We start from the raw sequence: 23,340 nt of genomic DNA on the forward strand, positions 1-23,340 counted from the left end.
TCGTGCAAGCACATATTCAGTAGCTATGAATAATCTTATACAATTTATTATATTATTAATTAATTAATTAATATTCTTATAATATTTGATGGCAATTGTAATTATATTTCATCTGAAATATTACAAACTTGTCACGTTTACAATAAATTATTTCAATTCATTTTTCGTGCAAGCACATATTCAGTAGCTATGAATAATCTTATACAATTTATTACATTATTAATTAATTTATTAATTACATTAATCCTTACACAATATTTTTGATATGTTCCTATACTAAAAATATTCATTACTATTCCAGGTATTACCCCAGGTGGTCGGAGCTGGACGAGGAGGAGGACCAGGTGGACCAGGAGGAGGACGAGGTGGACGAGGAGCAGGCGGGGTGGGTCGTGGGAGAGGACCTCTCCTCTCCTCAGAGGAGGGGAGGGGGAGGGGCAGGGAAGGGCGAGGTGGGCGGGGAGGGGGAAGGGACGGGAAGGGAAGGGAAGGGAAGGGAAGGGAAGGGATGGGGCGGGGTGGGGGAGGGGGAGGGGGAGGGGGAGGGGGAGGGGGAGGGGGAGGGGGAGGGGGAGGGGGAGGGGGAGGGGGAGGGGGAGGGGAGGGGGGAGGGGGAGGGCGGGAGGGAGGGAGGGCGGGAGGGCGGGCGGGCGTGTAGGGGGGCGGTACTGCTCTATTAACTCTAACGGGCTTGCATCGACATCCGTCCTCCACTCTCTCCCTCCCGCCCTCCCGCCCTCCCTCCCTCCCGCCCTCCCGCCCTCCCGCCCTCCCTCCCTCCCGCCCTCCCCCTCCCCCTCCCCCTCCCCCTCCCCCTCCCCCTCCCCCTCCCCCTCCCCCTCCCCCACCCCGCCCCATCCCTTCCCTTCCCTTCCCTTCCCTTCCCGTCCCTTCCCCCTCCCCGCCCACCTCGCCCTTCCCTGCCCCTCCCCCTCCCCTCCTCTGAGGAGAGGAGAGGTCCTCTCCCACGACCCACCCTGCCTGCTCCTCGTCCACCTCGTCCTCCTCCTCGTCCGGCTCCGACCACCTGGGGTAATACCTGGAATAGTAATGAATATTTTTAGTATAGGAACATATCAAAAATATTGTGTAAGGATTAATGTAATTAATCAATTCATTAATAATGTAATAAATTGTATAAGATTATTCATAGCTACTGAATATGTGCTTGCACGAAAAATAAATTGAAATAATTTATTGTAAACGTGACAAGTTTGTAATATTTCAGATGAAATATAATTACAATTGCCATCAAATATTATAAAAGTGTTTTACTCACCCAGCACAAATCCTCGTCCTCCTCGTCCTCCTCCTCGTCCACCTCCGACCACCGCCAACCACCTCGAGTTATACCACGAATACTAATAAATATTTTCAGCATGAGAACAAATCAAAAATAATGTGTAAGGTTTGATATAATTTTTTTATCGATATTATCTACCAGAAAGGTTATGAGAAGATTGTAAAGTTACAGAAATTTTATTAGCGTACTGACAGCTACCGAATTTCAGCTTGCGCGAAAAACGAATTGAAATAATTTATTGTAAACGTGAACCAGGAACCACGGAGCGCTTATCCTGGAAGTCGAGAAATTTTATTAGCGGACTGACAGCTACTGAATTTCAGCTTGCGCGAAAAACGAATTGAAATAATTTATTGTAAACGTGAACCAGGAACCACGGAGCGCTTATCCTGGAAGTCGAGAAATTTTATTAGCGGACCGACAGCTACTGAATTTCAGCTTGCGCGAAAAACGAATTGAAATAATTTATTGTAAACGTGAACCAGGAACCACGGAGCGCTCATCCTGGAAGTCGAGAAATTTTATTAGCGGACTGACAGCTACTGAATTTCAGCTTGCGCGAAAAACGAATTGAAATAATTTATTGTAAACGTGAACCAGGAACCACGGAGCGCTTATCCTGGAAGTCGAGAAATTTTATTAGCGGACTGACAGCTACTGAATTTCAGCTTGCGCGAAAAACGAATTGAAATAATTTATTGTAAACGTGAACCAGGAATTACGGAGCGCTTATCCTGGAAGTCGAGAAATTTTATTAGCGGACTGACAGCTACTGAATTTCAGCTTGCGCGAAAAACGAATTGAAATAATTTATTGTAAACGTGAACCAGGAACCACGGAGCGCTTATCCTGGAAGTCGAGAAATTTTATTAGCGGACTGACAGCTACTGAATTTCAGCTTGCGCGAAAAACGAATTGAAATAATTTATTGTAAACGTGAACCAGGAACCACGGAGCGCTTATCCTGGAAGTCGAGAAATTTTATTAGCGGACTGACAGCTACTGAATTTCAGCTTGCGCGAAAAACGAATTGAAATAATTTATTGTAAACGTGAACCAGGAACCACGGAGCGCTTATCCTGGAAGTCGAGAAATTTCATTAGCGGACCGACAGCTACTGAATTTCAGCTTGCGCGAAAAACGAATTGAAATAATTTATTGTAAACGTGAACCAGGAATTACGGAGCGCTTATCCTGGAAGTCGAGAAATTTTATTAGCGGACTGACAGCTACTGAATTTCAGCTTGCGCGAAAAACGAATTGAAATAATTTATTGTAAACGTGAACCAGGAACCACGGAGCGCTTATCCTGGAAGTCGAGAAATTTCATTAGCGGACTGACAGCTACTGAATATCAGCTTGCGCGAAAAACGAATTGAAATAATTTATTGTAAACGTGAACCAGGAACCATGGAGCGCTTATCCTGGAAGTCGAGAAATTTTATTAGCGGACTGACAGCTACTGAATTTCAGCTTGCGCGAAAAACGAATTGAAATAATTTATTGTAAACGTGAACCAGGAACCACGGAGCGCTTATCCTGGAAGTCGAGAAATTTCATTAGCGGACCGACAGCTACTGAATTTCAGCTTGCGCGAAAAACGAATTGAAATAATTTATTGTAAACGTGAACCAGGAACCACGGAGCGCTTATCCTGGAAGTCGAGAAATTTTATTAGCGGACCGACAGCTACTGAATTTCAGCTTGCGCGAAAAACGAATTGAAATAATTTATTGTAAACGTGAACCAGGAATTACGGAGCGCTTATCCTGGAAGTCGAGAAATTTTATTAGCGGACCGACAGCTACTGAATTTCAGCTTGCGCGAAAAACGAATTGAAATAATTTATTGTAAACGTGAACCAGGAACCACGGAGCGCTTATCCTGGAAGTCGAGAAATTTCATTAGCGGACTGACAGCTACTGAATTTCAGCTTGCGCGAAAAACGAATTGAAATAATTTATTGTAAACGTGAACCAGGAACCACGGAGCCCTTATCCTGGAAGTCGAGAAATTTTATTAGCGGACTGATAGCTACTGAATTTCAGCTTGCGCGAAAAACGAATTGAAATAATTTATTGTAAACGTGAACCAGGAACCACGGAGCGCTTATCCTGGAAGTCGAGAAATTTCATTAGCGGACCGACAGCTACTGAATTTCAGCTTGCGCGAAAAACGAATTGAAATAATTTATTGTAAACGTGAACCAGGAATTACGGAGCGCTTATCCTGGAAGTCGAGAAATTTCATCAGCGGACCGACAGCTACTGAATTTCAGCTTGCGCGAAAAACGAATTGAAATAATTTATTGTAAACGTGAACCAGGAACCACGGAGCGCTTATCCTGGAAGTCGAGAAATTTTATTAGCGGACTGACAGCTACTGAATTTCAGCTTGCGCGAAAAACGAATTGAAATAATTTATTGTAAACGTGAACCAGGAACCACGGAGCGCTTATCCTGGAAGTCGAGAAATTTCATTAGCGGACCGACAGCTACTGAATTTCAGCTTGCGCGAAAAACGAATTGAAATAATTTATTGTAAACGTGAACCAGGAACCACGGAGCGCTTATCCTGGAAGTCGAGAAATTTTATTAGCGGACCGACAGCTACTGAATTTCAGCTTGCGCGAAAAACGAATTGAAATAATTTATTGTAAACGTGAACCAGGAACCACGGAGCGCTTATCCTGGAAGTCGAGAAATTTTATTAGCGGACTGACAGCTACTGAATTTCAGCTTGCGCGAAAAACGAATTGAAATAATTTATTGTAAACGTGAACCAGGAACCACGGAGCGCTTATCCTGGAAGTCGAGAAATTTTATTAGCGGACTGACAGCTACTGAATTTCAGCTTGCGCGAAAAACGAATTGAAATAATTTATTGTAAACGTGAACCAGGAACCACGGAGCGCTTATCCTGGAAGTCGAGAAATTTTATTAGCGGACTGACAGCTACTGAATTTCAGCTTGCGCGAAAAACGAATTGAAATAATTTATTGTAAACGTGAACCAGGAATTACGGAGCGCTTATCCTGGAAGTCGAGAAATTTTATTAGCGGACCGACAGCTACTGAATTTCAGCTTGCGCGAAAAACGAATTGAAATAATTTATTGTAAACACGAACCAGGAACCACGGAGCGCTTATCCTGGAAGTCGAGTTTCACCGCGTAGCGGACCCGAAGCGCGGGATCCGGGAGGTTGAGAACCCGGTACTCGAAATACGTAGCGGACCCGAAGCGCGGGATCCGGGAGGTTGAGAACCCGGTACTCGAAGTTTGCGGAGCGCGACTCTCAACCGTCCGCTCTACTGCGCGGTTGTTACCAGACTGAGGAACTCGGCTAGCCGATTTCAGATTGGTGACGTCACTTTCCGAACATCCGAAAATTCAAACTTTGGTTTCGAACTGTAATACTAGGTATGATGATGTATGATGTATGATGTATGATGTATGATGTACGATGTATGATGTATGATGAATGATGATATGATATGATGTATAATGATTCTAGTGTTCACATTTCATACAAGAAATACACACCTTATCTGTCCTGCCGATTCCAGACTCAAGCGGCCAGGCCCTTCGATGGTCAGCCGTTGACTGAAGATATATCCTTTACTTAACGGGTCAGCCGATAACGCTGCCGGTCTGCGACAGTTGGATGATGAAAAATTTTGCTCGTATCTTTCAAATGTGTGTTAAAATACACTCGAAGTGTTAAGAAGCTTCGTTCTTTCTCTTCCTATCACCTTTTTAGGTCTTTAAATCACTACGCAGCGTTAAATACTATCTCATATACGAAGCATCCATTTCATCTCGTTCAAAATTAGCGCATCCGTGATGTATTACAGTTACTCTGAATTTTTTTCCATCCGAATACTTTTCGAAAAACAATTTTGCTTCTCTACCCAACGTAGATACTTCACTCTCGACTAGCTAGAACAGCGTTTTGGTTATATGCCTACGAAAATTCAAGATCGAGAGAGCAAATGAAAAGTTGTTGAAATAATTAGGAATACTAATGTTATGGAATACATCGAGCGCGCGTCGAATAGAATCCCATTTCGAAGTGAATAATTCTTCTCTTTTCATATAATAGCTAATCTAGTAATATAGGTAAATAGGATGGTTGGAGGTGTTCGGAAATGGTAGGACATTTCAAAAGTTAAGGCTGACTCTAAAACTCACATTTACTTAAATTTCTTTAAAAATGAAGTAATTACTTGCGTAACATTTATTTAATATCCGTAGGATTTATTCAAGATGTGAAAATGAATACATTTATTTTTCGCAAGAACAGCGGAGAGAATGAAAAGAATCCTTGTAAACCATAACCATTTACATCAAAGTAACGCAGGTTTCCCTATTTTTATACTTGGGATGAATTTCGGCATCGGTCGGGTGTTCACACTAGACGAAATATTCCCAACCTGGAACTCGCGAAAAATTGCCGCGGACCGCCGCGGTCCGCCGCCATCTAATGTGAACACCTATATGGATAACTGTATGAGCGAAAATTTCGCCGCCGTCCGCCGCGGTCTAGTCGGCGTCAGCCTTAATTCTATGATACGACCGAGAATTTAGATTTTAAGTACAAAGAAGATGCAAGGCATCGAAACAATCATAATTTTTTCTTAAATTGACAAGCGCAATCAGGTGTAACTAGCAAATCCCTGTTCCATCAAATTCGGATTCATGGGAGTCTCAACTTAATATAATCTGTTTCTCGAAACAATAATAAGAAAATCGTACGACTCCCGTCGGTTTCAAGTTTCAGTTTCAGTTTATTCAATGTTTCTATCGTAGTACAATTGTTTTTGTGTCAGTGTATAGTACTTTAAGAAGTTGCGAAATTGTAGTATCATGGTCCAAGTCAACAAGAAATGGAAAAGAGTGATCGTCCATTACATAAGAAATTCAACAATTATATGCTAAAGAAGAAGTGCAATACACACAGCCTCAGGCAGAATATGAAATAAGTTATACGAGATATTTATCATTGTAGTTTGTAAGAAGAGATTATGCTCTGGTCTGCGTGCAGGTGTACTGAAAGGCTATCTGTAGGATATGGTACGTATAATAGTATACTGTTACTATCTGATGTAACCTGTTATAAAACAAATCAATCTAGAATGAATTGATTTCTCTGTATTATCTTTGTTTTTCCTGAGGTGTTTGTCGCACGATTTCTGAAATCCGTTGTTTGCTATGCGCTGAATTTAATTGTTTTAACAAAGGTCATGTGAATCGATATTAAGGTGAATAGCGTTTTTTTACAAGATGAAAGAAAAAGCAAGGCTTGCCCCTTTGGATTATTGGTGAAAGTTCTAATGATTTTGAATAATGCTTAGATGCACTATTGCGACCTTACTTGCCGAGAGAAATTGTTTGCACGCAATGGATGAAAATCACAGCCAAAGAACTGAAGATTTCCCTCGTAATTTCTCTGCTGTTGGTCCTAAGCGTTTCTTGACGTCGTTAAGTCTCATCAACATTCAAAAGTCATTCACTGCTGGAGACCGCAGCATTTATCCAGAAAAATGATAATTGATGACTTGACTCAAACTTATCTATGTTTGAAATTGACACAAGGTCAACGTACTTATTTTTATTTCTACTATTCAGCTCAATGAAATATCACAGTTATTTCTAAATTTAATCATCGTACATATTCTTAGTATACGTGCATCTTGTAATACGATAGTATTACAATGTTTATAGCATAAATCTTACATCAAATACTATCAATAGCATCACATGGTAAGGTGTAACCGTTCATTGTATTTACATCTTGTAACGATTCGGAAGAACAAACTTACAAATGGAATTACAGTATCTACGGGATAAAGCTTATAACAAACACTATTAATATCATCACCTAATACGGGATGCAATCTTTTATTGAATTCACATCTTTCAACGAAACAGAAATACAATTTTTTTATGACCAAGTCAATAACAAATAAAATCAATATCATCTCATAAATATATCATTAATCTCAAATCAAAAAAATATATCTTATAAACTTATCATTTCTTCAAAAATAGAAACTCATAGCAGGGTGAAAAATTCCCACTTCCGTCAATCTATCAAAATTACTGATCACAGCTCCACTTGCATGGAACTTGCGCAATGAACTTTGGTGTAAAAAGAAATAATCCTCAACTTTACAGATCAATTTTCAATCAGTGAGATACTTATATTCACCATGTTAATCATTCAGATTGAGATATAAACACAAAGCAATGTTCATAATTGTTAGTCTTCCGTTTCAGAATATTTTAAGTTCATTTTTATATCCACTGTTATAAGCCTTCTGTCTTCTAATGTCGCAGCAATTCCTTTCAGTTCGACTTTCCTTTTGCGATTAATGTGTGTATGTGTGTGTGTGGTCGAAGAGCTCTAAATCATCTGCAAGCATGCAATACGTCGGCCATCATCGTTAGAATTTAATGGAAATTCCATGAACTCTGTGTGAGTTCCGGGCAACAGACGTATTGCTGGCTAGAGGAATGCGATTATCCTATACCAGCGAACGGTCCGGCATTATATGCAGTGTGTATGTTCGGTTCCTATATCTTACGGAAGTTTGGTCGAGGTATCCAGGAAACTTATTTCTGAAAAGTACAAAATACATATGACTTTAATCTCGTGGTCGACTACTTAACCCTTCGACTGTTCCAGTGCCAGACATGTCAACAGAAAGAAGTCGTGCCACTTTTGTGTCATGCCACATATGTGGGAATTTTAAAGAAACAAATGTTTTTACTACATCGATTTGACTCTAATTTGGTAAATGATCGTTTTTAAGCTCGCTAAATTATAGAATAAATCTATGAAATGTTTTTTTCAGCACAAAAGTGGCACGAAAATCACATTTTTGTTTGACTGATAAGGGGTTGATGACGGAATCAAAATATCGATATGAGTACGTATATTAATTCACACGATTGTTCCCATAGACCAATGAGCATTGGTGCGTAGAAATACCTGCTCATTACGTGACGTCATTAGTTTAGCTGTGACACTCCATAACTTCCGGCGCTCGGACTCCGTGGGGCGAAGCTTTTCTAGGAATCGGGAAGCTAGGACTGGTTTCCAAATGCGCCAATCAGGCAATCGCTCGTTATGCTGCGCTGATTTGGTGTGAAGGCTGATGTAATCCTGTGCTGATGCAATATGGATTCACACGTATATAATATACACCAAGGCGTGTGACGAGATGGCGCGGTCTGAGGTAGAAGTTAGCGCACCAGAAGTTATGGAGAGAATCCATCGTACTAACTTTTGATTAAATTAGTCCGCAAATGAATAGAGTCAGCGAAGTAGCGATCTGATCAGTCTGCCAGCAGTCTGTGCGCAGATCTTTCTGAGGTCACTCATAGTAGGTAGATAGGTACATTAGATTCTTCGATGTAGGATGTTGAGTAGATTACCATCAGACCTTCGCAGTAATTACCTATAGCTGACATACCGTCTGGGAAGAACCAGTTTTAATTGGAGAGATGGGGAATTTGTAGTCTCTGGTTTTTTTGCTGGAACGTGAATGAAGGGTTTTTAAAGTAGAAAAGACAGACTGATCAGACAGCTGTATAATGTATTTCGAATACGACGTTGGAATCAAGTATTCAAGGGTTAAACACGGGATTACGTATAACCTGATGAAGCATGAATCGCCATCCATTCAAATGTTTGTTAAATATTCACGAGGCGTTTCCCAGAACATGCATAACGTGTTTCTGACTGACCTCCTCATGGCACCCCACCATTATATATCCGTTTTAAATAACGCGAACAGAAAAACGCGAATTTGTACCAACAATGAGTGTAACGAGTGACGTCTGAAATCCCCTTTCCGAGTTACCCGAAAATACGTTCGGAAATTCCTTTACTGATCTTTCTCAATTTCTTTCCAATTAGCGATACTTGATTGATTACACCTTGTTAGGAAAACCATTGATAGTCGATACAGGTGGCGTTGAGAAGTTATTGCTTTGAAGATAATTACTCATTTATCAGTCGAGATGACTGTCATCTTTTGACAAGATCCAATAAGGCCTGGAGTGTAATGCGACTTTCGTAATTGCAGATCATATTTGGACAGTTAATCGATTCGATAAGGTGAATCTCCTGTTGCACGGTATAATAATGATTGTGAAACGTTTCGTCCCGTAACGAGCTCACAAGTTATAAAAGACTTCCTTGTGAAATGTACCACGACTTTATAATTTTAATAAATTTCTATCATGCGCCCCATTTGTCCCTTCCTTTACATATACGCTAATTGTATTTTATTTGTGGACAGAATTTGTTTCAGAGTCCGTAATTTTTTTTTTTTTTTTTTTCAACAACAATCTTCCGACTCTAGGTAAAATTAGTATGTAGACAACAACAATGGAGAAGTATGAGAAATCAGTTACCTCTCTAATTTTCCCGAAGTATTTCACTTGGCAAGTTCCTCTTTCATTCTATTTTGTGTCATGACGTGGCTGCCCAAATTCAATACTTGACGAACGCGTAGAATTTTCTTCGTCTTAGATAAAAATAAAAATGATAAAAATTAGTTTCGTTTCCTTGCTAAGCATATAGGTGTATATATATATATATACATGATATACGGAGGATCTTCGCAGAAGCACGGACGAAAGTATGAAACAGCCCGAGGAGTGTGAATGACTTCCCAGGATTGAATTTAGTGAATTATAAAAACGAGCCGCGTGGCTAGCAATCTCGGAAGTGAAAGCCACGCGAGTTGAGGTTACATAGAAGGTATGGGGGTGACGGAAAAAGTCGAGGGACGGAAAATAGAAGCTTACTCAGGGAGAAATGAATGAAGAAAAAAAATCGATTCAATTCCTTCCAGTGAGAAATGAAAGTGGTAAAGTCACCCGTCGTTGATTACTGTCCAATTTATTTTACGCGCCTGTAAAGTCGAAGTTGAAGTAATCAACAATTCTGTCACTGAATATTTTTTCAGTTTCCAGTCAACGTTTTTAAATGTTTTTAAACACCTGATGAAAAGTACGAACTAGAGAACAAAACAACATAAATCATGCCTTGAGCGGACAAGTTAGATTAATAATGGAACCAATCAATCCCTGGAAATGGTCAGAGGTATATGAGTGTCGAGAGAAAGGAAGTGGATGAATGAAAGGAAAAGAAGTGGAGAGGCTTAACGGCCCTTTTTGATTAGCCTCGACCCGGTTGACAAGCTTTTTACGTGGGCGAAGCTTCCATATCATGCTTCTTATAGCGTTCATTTACGTTTTTCCAGTTTGTTAATTTTTTCCTTCCCCGTTTGCCTGATTTCTTTGTCGACTTATCTTTTCACTCTATTCATGCCAACGTGAATATTACAGATTCGTGTGCCGATACAACTTCGTTATTTGTTTTCCGACGTGTCTTTCACCTCGTCAAGTGACGTAGTCATGGAAATTTTTTCGTCATTTTAAACTCACTCTTAGCTGATGGGACAGAGAAGTTCGACAACTCGCATCGTGCGTCGTTCTTAGCCAATAGTTTGACTTTCCTTAACCTCCAAGATGGCGGTGCTGTCGATTGGACAACGTGACGTGGAATGATGATATACCTCGGATTGCGAGGATGGGCTGAAACAAAGGATAATATTGTCAAACAACTAACTCATCAAATTTAGAAGTTATCTCAAGGACAGAAAACGCGAGGCAGAAAGCTACGTGATTAATTAAACCTTAGCGCGTTTTCCCCGGTTCCAAATTTCAAACGGTCATTGCCTCACCGGATTCTCCTCAACAAAATTTACTTATTTTCAAGCTTACCGAATTTCATGGCAAATGAATAAGCACCTAAACACATGAACGAAAAAGTTTCCAGTTGTTTGTATGAAAGTTGCCAAAATTGATTGCAAAAACAAATTCTATTGGATTAAAAAATCGAGCGCATAGAACAGAATTGAAACCCAATTAAAAAGGCACCTCTGCGCAAAATTGTACCATTTTATTGTCGCTCAGCAGGATATTTCCAGTGTTTGCGTCAAACTGGTTTTAAGCTTTTGCAGTACAGTGTACACCTAATGTCATTGCTTGGTATACAATTTGCCGGTATTGAATTTTTTACCGGAATATCGTCAAGACCGTACGATATCGTTTGTAAAATATGGAACCGAGTAAAGACGCATATCATAAGCACCGTGTTACGAAGACTCTGTGATTGTATGCTGAAATGATATCCGACGTTGTTGTAAAATTCCGGGAATAGCCTACTTTCCTTTCAAACGTTCGCGTCATGGTACGATGGATAAAAAATGTACCATCAACCGTTCCCTTTCTTATACGAATGTATCCGATAGGCCGCCCATCGCTGTCACGTGTCAATTCAAGGCTCCCTGTTCGGCGGCCATCTTACTTTCACTCCAAGGGCTAACGGACGGGGTTGATTGATGCCAAGAGTCCTATAACGTCACTTTGACAAACGAGGACCGCGCGGAAATGCCCGTGCCGAAGAGAGAAAATCCACGTGGTGAAACCGATATAATTCTTATATATAAGTTATAGAGGTATAAAGGAAGCTATCGGTAATGTCCGATTCAATGAATTCAAGACATTCGGTAAGCACGAAAAATTGCACAGAGTTTGATAATCCGGAAAACCTTGTTCAAGGTATCGGAAATAATGTGTTATTCAAGTTGATTGAGAAAAAAACCGATAATACATATTGTTAAACCTTACTTGCCAAACTTCTGTAAAATCACCTACTTGCCGGACTGGCAAAAATTGTTATAAAAAATAAACTGTTGAACATTTTTAGTTGAAATTTTTTTTAGAACATATTGAAAGTTTACTTAGGATCACGTAGTTAATATAGTCAAAGATTAAATTTAAGTATACTAAAAATAATGCAATATAATTCTATAGAAAGAAAAAGAAAAATAGTAATTTTGACACAAAAATTCACAATTTTTTTATTGTTCAATATTATGAGCTGAAATTCTAACTGGGCCGTTTAGGTACTTAAAATTAAGAAAAAAAAGCTTGGGTTGGTCTATACCCCGAGGTGGCAAGTAACGGTTAATTTTATCAGATTGGCTATAAAAATACACAAGTAGAAAATACTGAAAGTATAAAGACAAAATTTCATGATACCGATACTTCCTTTCGTATGATTTTAGAATGGTCAAAACGTGTTAAATTTGTCCAGTTTCATTCTGCGATGGTTAAGTTCATTCCGAAAACTACTTTTTCTACAAATTTACTGCAACGCTTTTCTTTTCTTTTTTTTGTCGCTTTGTAAAAACATTCAGCATTGTTGTTCTACTCAGCAATATGACTTCACGTGTTCGTGCAGAATTAAGCTGGTGGGTTTTTCGCTTCATTGAGGAAAAGTTACACAGATAGTTCTGATAAGTAAACACGCCAAAGAGCCAATATACGATTCCAATGAAAGTGCGAGGCGAGAATAAGGATGGCGTACTTACACAAGCAGATACAACGGCGTCAAATCTCCTATCCGAATGAGACTGAGGTGCCAATCGATAGAGCAGAACCTCGCGATTGAACTTTACGCTTGGAATTTATTCTCTGTAATAAAAGCAATACTTAGAAATGTGTATGGAATTAGTAGTAAAATTTTGAAAAAAATTCAATTTTTCGAAATCATTATAACATTCTAGGCAATGTGGTTTCAGGTTTCGTACGAAATAAAATCTGGCAATGCCGATTAACTTTTTTCACAAAATCAAGCCGATCAAGTCAAGGTACTCGTTTGAAATTTTTAAACCTTATAATTTTCGATTGTATGAAATCGCGAAATCGACGAGAATCATCCTCTTTAGGCAAAGTATAAATTAAACTTTACCTGTCTAAAATAGTACTAGTTAAACTTGGACCGTCTGCAAACTTTGCATACGGGTTTTATCGACTGGCATATCTTGAGAACAATTGAAGATAATATCTCAACGCGGTCTGGTTTTCTATTCGAAACGATGAACAAGAGAATTTCGACTTGGCATCGAGAAATTAGTTTATAACATGCAGTATATAGAATGAGTAGTTAAGGGTCGAATGAATGGTCTAACGCGCATGCGCTAAAATTCTAGCGCAAAAGCTGTTGTTTTGTCAGGTTGACCAACCGTCATAAGTTCGAACGACAGGTCACCGCGATGTACGTAACCTCAAAAATTTTTACAGCTGTCGTTGGCAGTTGTGCTCAACTTCGGTCATTCCCCGATTAATAATTTTTACGAATAAAAACATTCGCAATCCGCTCATTCGATCTTCAAAAACAGTTCCAACGACCAAAATGTTTTATCTATTACAGATGCCGTAAATATTTTTGAGGTTATATACATCGCGGCTACCTGGCACCCGAACTTACGACGGTTGGTCAACCTGACAAAACAACTGAATTTGCGCTAGAATTTTAGCGCATGCGCGTTAGATCACTCGATCGTCAAGTTATTCGCTCTGTAGAAATGTAGCTTTTCCGAAATGCATCAAGACTTGAGAAAACTGCAGAGGATCAGGTTGACTCACTTGAGGTAACTTGAGCTGAACAAATAGACGCTTCTCATCGACTGTCAACGCCTTACGTTTGCCTCGTAAATCGAGCCCGCAACACGTCGGATTGATGCAGCGTTTAACGAGCACTGCAGTATAAGTTACGATGTTCCATCAACGGAGGTGTAAATCGTCAAGTAAACATTATGGATTACCTTACTAGTAGATTACGGTGAAAAATTGTTTGGTTCCAAATGAGAAACTATGCGACAATAATTTCGTAGATCGAATCGAACAATGTTTGACAGAGGGTAAAATTATTCGATGTATCGTGCTAATTCTAAGATAATTCAGAAGTCAGTATAATAATTATCGTCGTCGTCAGGGAAACTGATTCTGTTCAGAATCATACATTGCCACAGCTGAGAAAACAAACGTAGCTTGCCTCGAACTCTGTATCAGTTAACATTATTGATAGTGATTTTACCAACGTTTAATCAAGTCAAAGTTACTATAACCCGTTGATAGTCCATTAGAGAAACGATGTTGTAGGGACAAATTTAAATCTTCAAAGAACTGGGAAATAGACGATCTCTTTTACCGTCAATAATTTTGCCAGATTGAAGACCGAATTTATTGCAGATCAGTGGAAGTATTTTGAGTATAGCAACAGTTTTAGAATAATCAATGATTGGATGTTTCATGGGGAATGTATTGGTTAAATACTGTTGACATACAATTATGATTAAAAAATAAACCAAGATGTAGAAAAAGCGTTTGACTGGGTGTAATTTAGCAAAATCTCTTTTGATGTGAAGAAAAAAAAAAAACTTTTCATTTTCACTTTGGCGCTATTTGCATGAAGGAATTAATACACGGGTCTCACGATAATGCATAAGCCATGTAGATTTTGAAGCGCCACGCCGGCATAAGAGATGATAATTAATTCTGCCTCACACTCGCCACATCTGTAGTGGTTCTATTACGATTATTATAAATTTAATATTATTTCATATAATTGTGGTGCCGTTTCATTTTCACCACCCACATCACCGTGACAAGTATAAAAAAAACACACACGTAGTAGTTGTGGAGTTAAACAGAGATAATCAGATCATCTGCTTTGTATCCTTCATACTCGCTTTCTCAAACTAAGACGCGTAATGATCCATCGTTGTAGTACAGTAATGGATATATTTATCAACAACGTATCTTTTACAAGTTATGAAATGATTTTCACTGTTTCGTTTGATCTTGACACGCTTAACTGGCCCATCTTTTGATCTGATATACCTCTGACAAACACACGAGCTTCGCAGCTACGATCAATCATGCACATCTATCTTTAACTGAACGACTTTAATGAACATTTTAATAAAACACGTATAAAGCAAGCTAGTTCGACGTGGTAAATCGATGCTTACGACACCACGATTCTTACACCATTATTCCTGACTGACTGCAATCACCCAAACCAGAGTTGTCGAAATTAATCGAACAAGGAGTATTTGATGGATCCATCGAATAGTGGAATTGGAGATTGTAGAGGCATCAGTAGCGAAATCGAGAAAAAAGTTAATTTCTTCAAAAACGATTCACTGCCCGTAGACGAACATGGCTGAACACTCTGATAATATCCGGGTATTGCACACTTTTCAAGAACCGAAGAATAGATCACTCTAGAATTATTGGGACCCGCAGTCTTGATCAAATGTTAGAAAATGGACAAAATCCAATCCAAAATATCTCCATCAATGTTTACCAAATTTGTACCAAGGATAGTAAACAGGGATGAAACGGAAGTAAAATGTTCAAAGTGATTAAACTCTGCAGTGTTTCCGATTCGGTTCCAACATTTTTGGACGCGGTTTGAAATGAAGGTGCATTTTCAACGATCACCCAAAACTAGTGCATGCCAAATCGTCACTTGACATGCCTTACTTCGGAGGTTGGTTTCACTCCGTCAATTGGCAATGTACGCCCTCGGTGTGAAGGTTTTGCGAGTGGCGGCGATTGGCGGAGCTTAAACTGGGGAAGGAAGAGAAGGCCGACGGCTCGTTTGTTTGACGCCTGAGGAAAGGTCGAAGGTCAAAGGTAGCTGGCTGACCGGGAAATTCTCTGCTTCAAAGTCGCAAACGGGGGAGATGAACCCGGCCACATTTGTAGGGTAAACGCTTCATATAACCTCGATCCCTTCATAACAGCTTCAGATATAACTATGAACACTCCTTAACTCTTAACCCCAACAATTACAAATTTCTTCTATTGGCATGCCGTTGTACCAACGTACAGTACACGAAAACTATATCTCATATCTTTGGTCGGATGAGTCTTGTCCTTTAATGACTTACAGTTTCGATTTTGAGAACTGAATACAACTGTTGTCGATATAGTTGGGACAAATGAGACGTTGATTCATGCTGTATCCGCCGACTAACATTCACGGTTAATGTAATGGTGCCTGTTAGTCGGTACAACATAAAGAGAATAAGAACGATTTGAAACGAAGTTGTTCCTTGCCAGAAGCGGAGCTGTTGAAATGCCCTGGAAACACAGGAATAACTTTCGCACTTTACGATTGTGTTTTCGTGATAAAATTTTTACAGTTGTGGTCGCCGTGCAGAGAAGTTTATGCCATATCGACTTTGCGGTAAAGACATGCAGTTGCCCATTACAAAAGAAGAAACATTCAAACATGTGCCTTTCGCTGCGACGTCAACGTTACTCAAGATAATATAGCCCCGAGTTTATTGACTCGATTATGATATGAAAAACGTCATGGCGAGGGGTTAAACACTCATCAGTTTGCGCGTACATTTAATTTCACATGATTTCAATAAGACTTCAGAGATTTCAAGTAGTATTAAAAAATCTCAAAGAATTACAAAGGATTTCGAAATAATTCATGGGCTTCAAGAATTCCAATGTGCTTCCAACAAGACTTCAGAGATTTCAAATGATTTCACAAAATTTCAAAAGATGTTACAGGGTTTCAAAAGATGTCAAAGAATTACAAAGGATTTCAAAATACTTCACAGGATTCAAGAATTCCAATGTGCTTCCAATAAGAATCCAGAGATTTCAAGTAATGTAATAAAATTTCAAAAGATATTACAGGATTTGAAAAGATGTCAAAGAATTACAAAGGATTTCAAAATATTTCATAGGGTTCAAAGATCCCAATGTGCTTTCAATAATACTTCCGAAATAACAAACGATTTCACGAAATTTCAAAAGAAGTTACAAGATTTCAGGATTCACAGTGTTCTAAAAATTCCATGTAATTTCAAAGATTTCCGAGATTTCCGATGATTTCACGAGGTTTCCTATTATTTCAAAGGATTTCATAAAATTTCACGAACAATGCGGAGCATATTTCGAAGCGAGCCAACCTCTCGCCGTGCATCGCACTGAACATGCAGCACAGAAGCCGAGCATATGCCGTCAGGCAAAACCCTGGTAGTCACCAGCTTCCTTTTATAATTAACGAAAGCGTGAGTATATACGTATACGACGAACCGTGTTCCACATCCTTGCTACGATGACATATACGAGGAGAGCATTTGTCTCGTCGGTTTTATTTGAAAGGTATTACTTGTGCCGAGGTATGGCATCGCGTTTCTACTTCATTAATAATTGTTTCATCCAGGGCATGCCACACAATTGCCTCATTCCAACCTCTGACGTAGGGTAAGTGTGTGTATTACAGCATATCTCGCGACACGGAGAGTAACGAATACATGTAATATCACAAAAGCCATTCGCTTGTTCTTGGATCACCGCGACTTGGGTCACACACTGTTTTCCATTTCGACAAAATTGCAGGGTTATTGCACGACACTGTTCACGTGCCGTAAGTTGTTTCGATCTTGTTGACCATGGAAAGGGAGACAGAAAACGAGAGAGAGAGAGAGAGAGAAAGCGGTTTCTGTACTTTATAAAAGAACCCGATCTATTCACCCGTGCAGAAAAAGCCTGTATTTCATCCCCGGATGGAGGCAACTCTGCTAACCCGACGTGACGTAGGAGAAAAATTCATATTTCACCACGGCAGCCAAGCGGCATGGACAAATTGTGGAGACCCATTCGGCTCCGTGTTGTGCAATGGACATATGCTCACCGGGCGAAACGACCGCGGTTCACAGAACAAGAAAAACGATTCGTTGGAAACGGGAATGTAGTGTATAACCTGACTTGCACTATCAACCTTTCATATATTGCGAAAAATCTGCACCCAAGTAACGTACACTGTGGACTTATTGTCGTCAGGAAATGGACTCAATTTGTCCGAGGATGTTGATGAAACTCTCCTATCTGGAACCAATCCATGGTATCCAGTAAAAAATCCGTAACAAATTTGAAGACATTTCCAGGTTATTCAAGGACATTGAAAATAACATTTTTGCGGGACACAAGAAAAATACAAGATCATTTCCAAGACCACTGGGCGCCATGCAATCGATCCGACTGTACGTCAAATTTTGGACACTGGTGAGTGTACATTAACTATCAGCTAGTCTTCGTTTTGAATTTGTCTGGATTTCGATGTTTTCAAGAACATTCGTCAACTTATTGAGCGATGTTTGAGGACGACAATCATGGATGCGTGTAAGAGATACCGTTTCCCGCAGGGCGGGCTGGATTATTCATGTAGAAAAGGCTCTCGAGGCACTTAGGGGAAATCTGAGATAGGTACGCGATGTGACACGGGGTAACTCACAGTCCGTATCGACAACACCGAAACATTGAACGTAATAGATTGCTCGATTCAAGGATCGTCGATCCATTCTTCTACATTTGACGCCTCTGATAATAAGCTTCGAGGAAATTCCTTTCACGACTTTGCGATGTCGGGGGAAATTATATTCGCCAGGGGTGAAACAATATTCCCTATCGACCGCCTTTACATGAGACTTAAGTGATCATCCCGTCCTCTCGTTTCGCAGTCGTCGTTTATAGCCTGCGGATTTCTAGTGCATATGGGGTAATTGACGCGCTGATCCGAAATATTCCTATGAGGATTCGGTCCGACTTGGAACACCAGTCTTAAACGGTTACATACCGGGACAATCTCTCGAAACTTGAAAATCAACAGCGCATGCGCCAAATAAATCAATCTCATTGGTCGGCGAAATCTTCTCGCAGCGATATTCTTGTCCGCGACGCAGGCCGGCCAACGTACGCAAAATGCGTACGTTTGAATTTTCAAAGAGCATGAGCATTGAATTCCGACCGTTCTTTGAAGAATCAACTTTCCGACCCGACAACAAATGCTTCCCGAACCTTTCCGAGTCGCTATCTCAATGATTTGAGATTTTGACCTCGAAAATTCGTATCAGCAATATTCAATCGTTCGCCTATTTTAATCCAAAGACTACCATTATCCGAAAAAATAGAATTTTTAAATCCCGGCTCGACAAGTACTAGTCTATCTACTTAAAGAGAGAAAATTTTCTTTCTTTTTTCAGATAAAAAATGGCGCAGGCACGTCTGGTACCGCAAACGCTATCAACAACAACATGTCCTAGGAAAACGACTGCGACTTTTTTACCGTTTCAAATCTTTCGACAAAATTCTCTCACAATATAGATAAAATGTCGTACTTTAAAAGATGTATAATAGTTGTTCAATAAAATTCAGTTTTATGGACGAAAAAAATTCTTAAACATGACCCTAGTTTAAGCCGTTCCTGCAGGTAAACGTAACTCCTTAAGCATTATCTTGTTTTATGTTAAATCTTTACCCGTTCCGTCACGTTTGCATCATTCCAATCCGGTTGTGTAATTTAACACAAGCCACAAGCATCTTACAATAAATGGTCGACGTTACCCAAGATAATCATTTCAATTTAATGTATTTTTTGGGGATCTTGTTCTGGCGATGTATTCAAGTTTCACGAAAGAATATAGTAAAAGTTCTCTTCTTGGAAAAGCTCATATGCCTCTAAGATTTTCTCACCGATAATATTATCCTCTTGCCTGATAAATAGTCTAGAAAAATAGTTGATGGTAAAATCTAGTAAATGAAGTATCAACTTGGAGGTCGTGCTTCTACTTCCTTGCCTTGAGGCAACAGCGTGACAAGTAAAGAAGTTTGAATAAGTAGCAGCTTGATAATTTATTTCGATAAAAGTTACTACATCAAGGCACATGATATTCCGATATTGAGTAAATTGAATCAGCGCGTCGCTTCAGAAACGCGATACACATGTCATTTTCACATGGCGTTTCTATTTCAGGCGGTATTTTATACCCGATTCGTACAAAATATACATATTCCATAAGCAATTTAGCCTCTCGAGCAGTACATTATTCGATATCGAATATTTGCTGGACAATGGTATAAAACAAATTGAAACATACCTGCGCGAACAACCAAAGTTTCATTTTTCACATAAGCACAGTAAGGAAAAAAAATAGCACCACAATATTCCCTCCCTACTAACAGCAGCTGATGGAAAAAATTGGCTATCGCACGTCAAGTTCTATTACAACAGAACTTTGCCACGTAGCTCGGACAAAAGGGATCGTATTAGTTCAGTCATTCCGAATGGTTTATTATCATACGTATAACTACACGTGTATTCTCAAATTGGTTTCACCACTGTGCCCAAGAACCCGGCTCATATTGCCCACCGAATGAGCAACTGAGTCTGACAGCTTATTTTATACAGCCTGACAGTTGGATATAACTGAGAATACAAAAAATAAAAATAAAGAAAAAAAAAAGGCACAATTTCTAATTCCCGAATCGACTGTTGGACGAAAATTCAGACGTTTGAAATTGGGAAATTTTTCTCCCATATACGGAAAAGGGAAAACAGCGTTACATATTTATCCAAAAGGATGTTCTCAAGTTTGCAGAGATTCAAGGAAATTTTTGTCCAGAATTAAGGCAAAGCTTTTTATTTTTGTACACTTTATCATTATTCTAGAGGCACTGAGAGAAATTTTTCGTTACGGTTATCGCTCAGTATTTAACTATTTTCATTTTTTACCACAATCGAAAAATATAGTTCTTGGTAGAAAATGAAAATTAGTTTTTTCTAACCGTTACCGGAAAGTCTAGTATCCGTTACTATTCTTTCTCATCACGATCACTGTTGCTAGATTTTCTTGCAACTGTTGCAAAAATTTAATGCTCGTGCAAGAATAAATTGAAAAATCACAATGTTTAGACGTACCTCGTTTTTCGTCCGTTCCAACAATATTCAAACAGTATTTTCAACGATACATGTTTTACTGAACTTTTCTAGTTACTGCAACAAATGAAATTTTTCTCAATGGAGGGAAAAAAGAAATAAACCGTATAACTTGTTCTGGAAAAGCTGATCAGAACCGCGAACTAAGGGTGAAAAATCCTACATTTTTCATGAAAATTTATCGGAGCAAGGTTCCAGGTGCCCATCTATCAAGTATATAATCACGCAAAACATCACTTACGTCAGGTGAAAAATGGCGTCGCTATCTTGCGAGGAGGCGGAACGTAGAGCCGCTTTCAAGGAACCGAGTATATCGCAGCTGGTGTAAAGAAGTTTGAAGGGTTCAACGAAGGCTCGCGACAGTCGTCGAGGCCTTAAATAAGCTTCGCGAAATCTCCAGGGTCAGACGACTCCGGTCTTAATTTTGAAGACAAGTAATGTCCGCCTAACGACCTTCGTAACAAAAAACCGGACGAAGTTAATTACGTTAGCGGTAAAACCGAAAGGCGACTGTTTCCTAAACACTGCCTTTGAAAACCGCAGACAGGAGACGCGTTGTTTTACGCGTACGTAAGAGGCGAGGCAAATATATCGCTGTCTGTAATTTCGCCTGTATTAAACGCCAGATTTACAGTCCTGTAAATTCGTGAAAAAGATTTCAATGTTTCACGAGACGTGTATATTTTATTTCATTGAATTTAAAGCATTGAAATAGAAATTTTTTGTCCGTAATTGTGATGTGCGATTAATCGATTAATGAAAAATGGCGTCATAGAATAATTCAATTTTTTGGTGTCTCGGGTGAATATTTACTTTTGACAACAAATGAAATTTTTCTCAGTGTAGCTACTAGGGAAATTATTTTTGTCTATTTATTAAATTAATTTTTACACAAATTTTCGCGTTTTGTTCATAGATTTCGGATTCTATCGCTGTCGCATAATTCACCAAGTCTTTTTTGACACGTGTTGACCCGGCGTATCACCGCGTACGGAATTATTTGCGTCCATGATTTTCACCGCCACGCCGGTATCGTGACACGGACAAAAAATTAGAGCTAGCCGCGTGACTTCCGATATTTGTCTGACAATCAGACAAGTTTCGAGTGTCAGACACACACCGCCTGAAAATTCACACCTGCGGATCTCAAAGTAGGTCACGTGGGCGAGGAACTGCGAGAATTAGACCGATATAACAGAGCCGGAAATTGCGGCTCTCTCTATTTCTGTATTTCGAACGTGAAACCGATCTCTCTGGTTTACCCGACGATTTGATTAAAATTCTTCGTCAAAGACTGAATATCGTGTGACAAGTTGGCTCGAAGTTCAACGCGCGTATTAAAATTCATCTCGTCAAAAAAATCCATCCAACGTACGGAGATCGACGATTCTCCTCCTGCGAAGTGTTTCGAGTTGTTACTGAAGGTGAAATGACCTGTCAAGAGACAAATTGTCAGAGGTACTTAAATACTTGAGGGAGATTTATGGCCAGACAAAAGCGCATCTCCGTCGAAGCCAAACCGTGGCTAATTCTACATGAAAAATATCACCTTAACAGTTTGATTATTTTTTACTTCCGTGATAGCTCAGAATTGCCACGAAATGTTTTCTGCTCTTTTTCACTCAGCCATGCGCGAATAAGTGAATTTTGGCTTTAATCATGGAATCAACAGAAATTTATCTATTAAACCACATTTTTGGAAACAACTACCGAGTTTTTTGGTTCCACATGGTCCCTGAAATATTTTCTAAGTGTTAAAAAAAAAAAATTTTTATTTATTTATTGAAAAAATAGCATATGTAATCAAATGGTCGAAATTCGAGCTTTTCCTGTCATGAAAATCACACACCAACAATTTTTACCGACCTATTTCATAATCTTTCTTCTTGTTGTTTTTGTTCTTCCTCCATATTGGATCCACCATTTTAAATTTTCGATTTTCAACTTCAGATTCGTAATCAGCGATCCTAAAAACCCATTTATGCAAAATTTCAACCGAATCGCAGGCAAGGAAAAATATATGTATAAAATAGTTATACAGAGAATTTTATAACGAATTTCAAGTCTTCTAGAAACCTCTTTCATTAATTAAAACGTAATTCATTCAAAGGTGAATTGAACTTGTAACGTTAAATTCAAACTCACAGCTGGTCCGTATGAGAGAGAAAAGTTCAGCCGTATTTAACGATAATTATGCTCCTAAAATTAGCGATATTCAAACACTGTTTTGAATATTGACATAAAAATCTATTTTCTAGTCACGTCTTGATTTTATTACTTTTTCTTTTTTTTATCGAGACGTTAAATATTTATAATTGCCTTGAATCAGGCGATATGGGCATTTCCTTAGCCAGAGCATC

At 39.3% G+C, this 23,340-nt stretch overlaps 1 protein-coding gene across 4 annotated transcripts; it reads right to left on the reverse strand.

Moving 5' to 3' along the window:
• Positions 1 to 6,064: 6,064 nt before the first annotated feature.
• On the reverse strand, positions 6,065 to 22,940 carry LOC124309580 (uncharacterized). 4 transcript variants are annotated; one of them, XR_006909256.1, is made up of 7 exons: positions 21,222 to 21,301; positions 12,759 to 12,861; positions 10,765 to 10,914; positions 9,727 to 9,839; positions 8,592 to 8,841; positions 8,297 to 8,475; positions 6,065 to 7,923 (listed from the first exon to the last, which is right to left on the reverse strand). XR_006909256.1 is itself a non-coding variant. In XM_046773311.1 (4 exons), the coding sequence occupies exons 1-4, from the start codon at positions 22,902 to 22,904 to the stop codon at positions 8,624 to 8,626; spliced, it is 336 nt and encodes a 111-aa protein (XP_046629267.1). In that variant the 5' UTR covers positions 22,905 to 22,940; the 3' UTR covers positions 8,592 to 8,623. The 4 variants fall into 4 exon arrangements, 3 of the variants coding, with proteins under 3 accessions (XP_046629269.1, XP_046629267.1, XP_046629268.1); XM_046773311.1 differs by lacking the exons at positions 6,065 to 7,923; positions 8,297 to 8,475; positions 9,727 to 9,839; positions 12,759 to 12,861; positions 21,222 to 21,301 and adding an exon at positions 22,847 to 22,940 and having other exon boundaries at positions 8,592 to 8,675; positions 8,766 to 8,841; XM_046773313.1 differs by lacking the exons at positions 8,297 to 8,475; positions 8,592 to 8,841; positions 9,727 to 9,839; positions 12,759 to 12,861; positions 21,222 to 21,301 and adding an exon at positions 22,847 to 22,940 and having other exon boundaries at positions 6,066 to 7,923.
• Between the last annotated feature and the right edge of the window lie 400 nt (positions 22,941 to 23,340).

Source organism: Neodiprion virginianus, chromosome 7, assembly GCF_021901495.1.
Source record: "Neodiprion virginianus isolate iyNeoVirg1 chromosome 7, iyNeoVirg1.1, whole genome shotgun sequence".
NCBI classification, from domain to species: domain Eukaryota; kingdom Metazoa; phylum Arthropoda; class Insecta; order Hymenoptera; family Diprionidae; genus Neodiprion; species Neodiprion virginianus.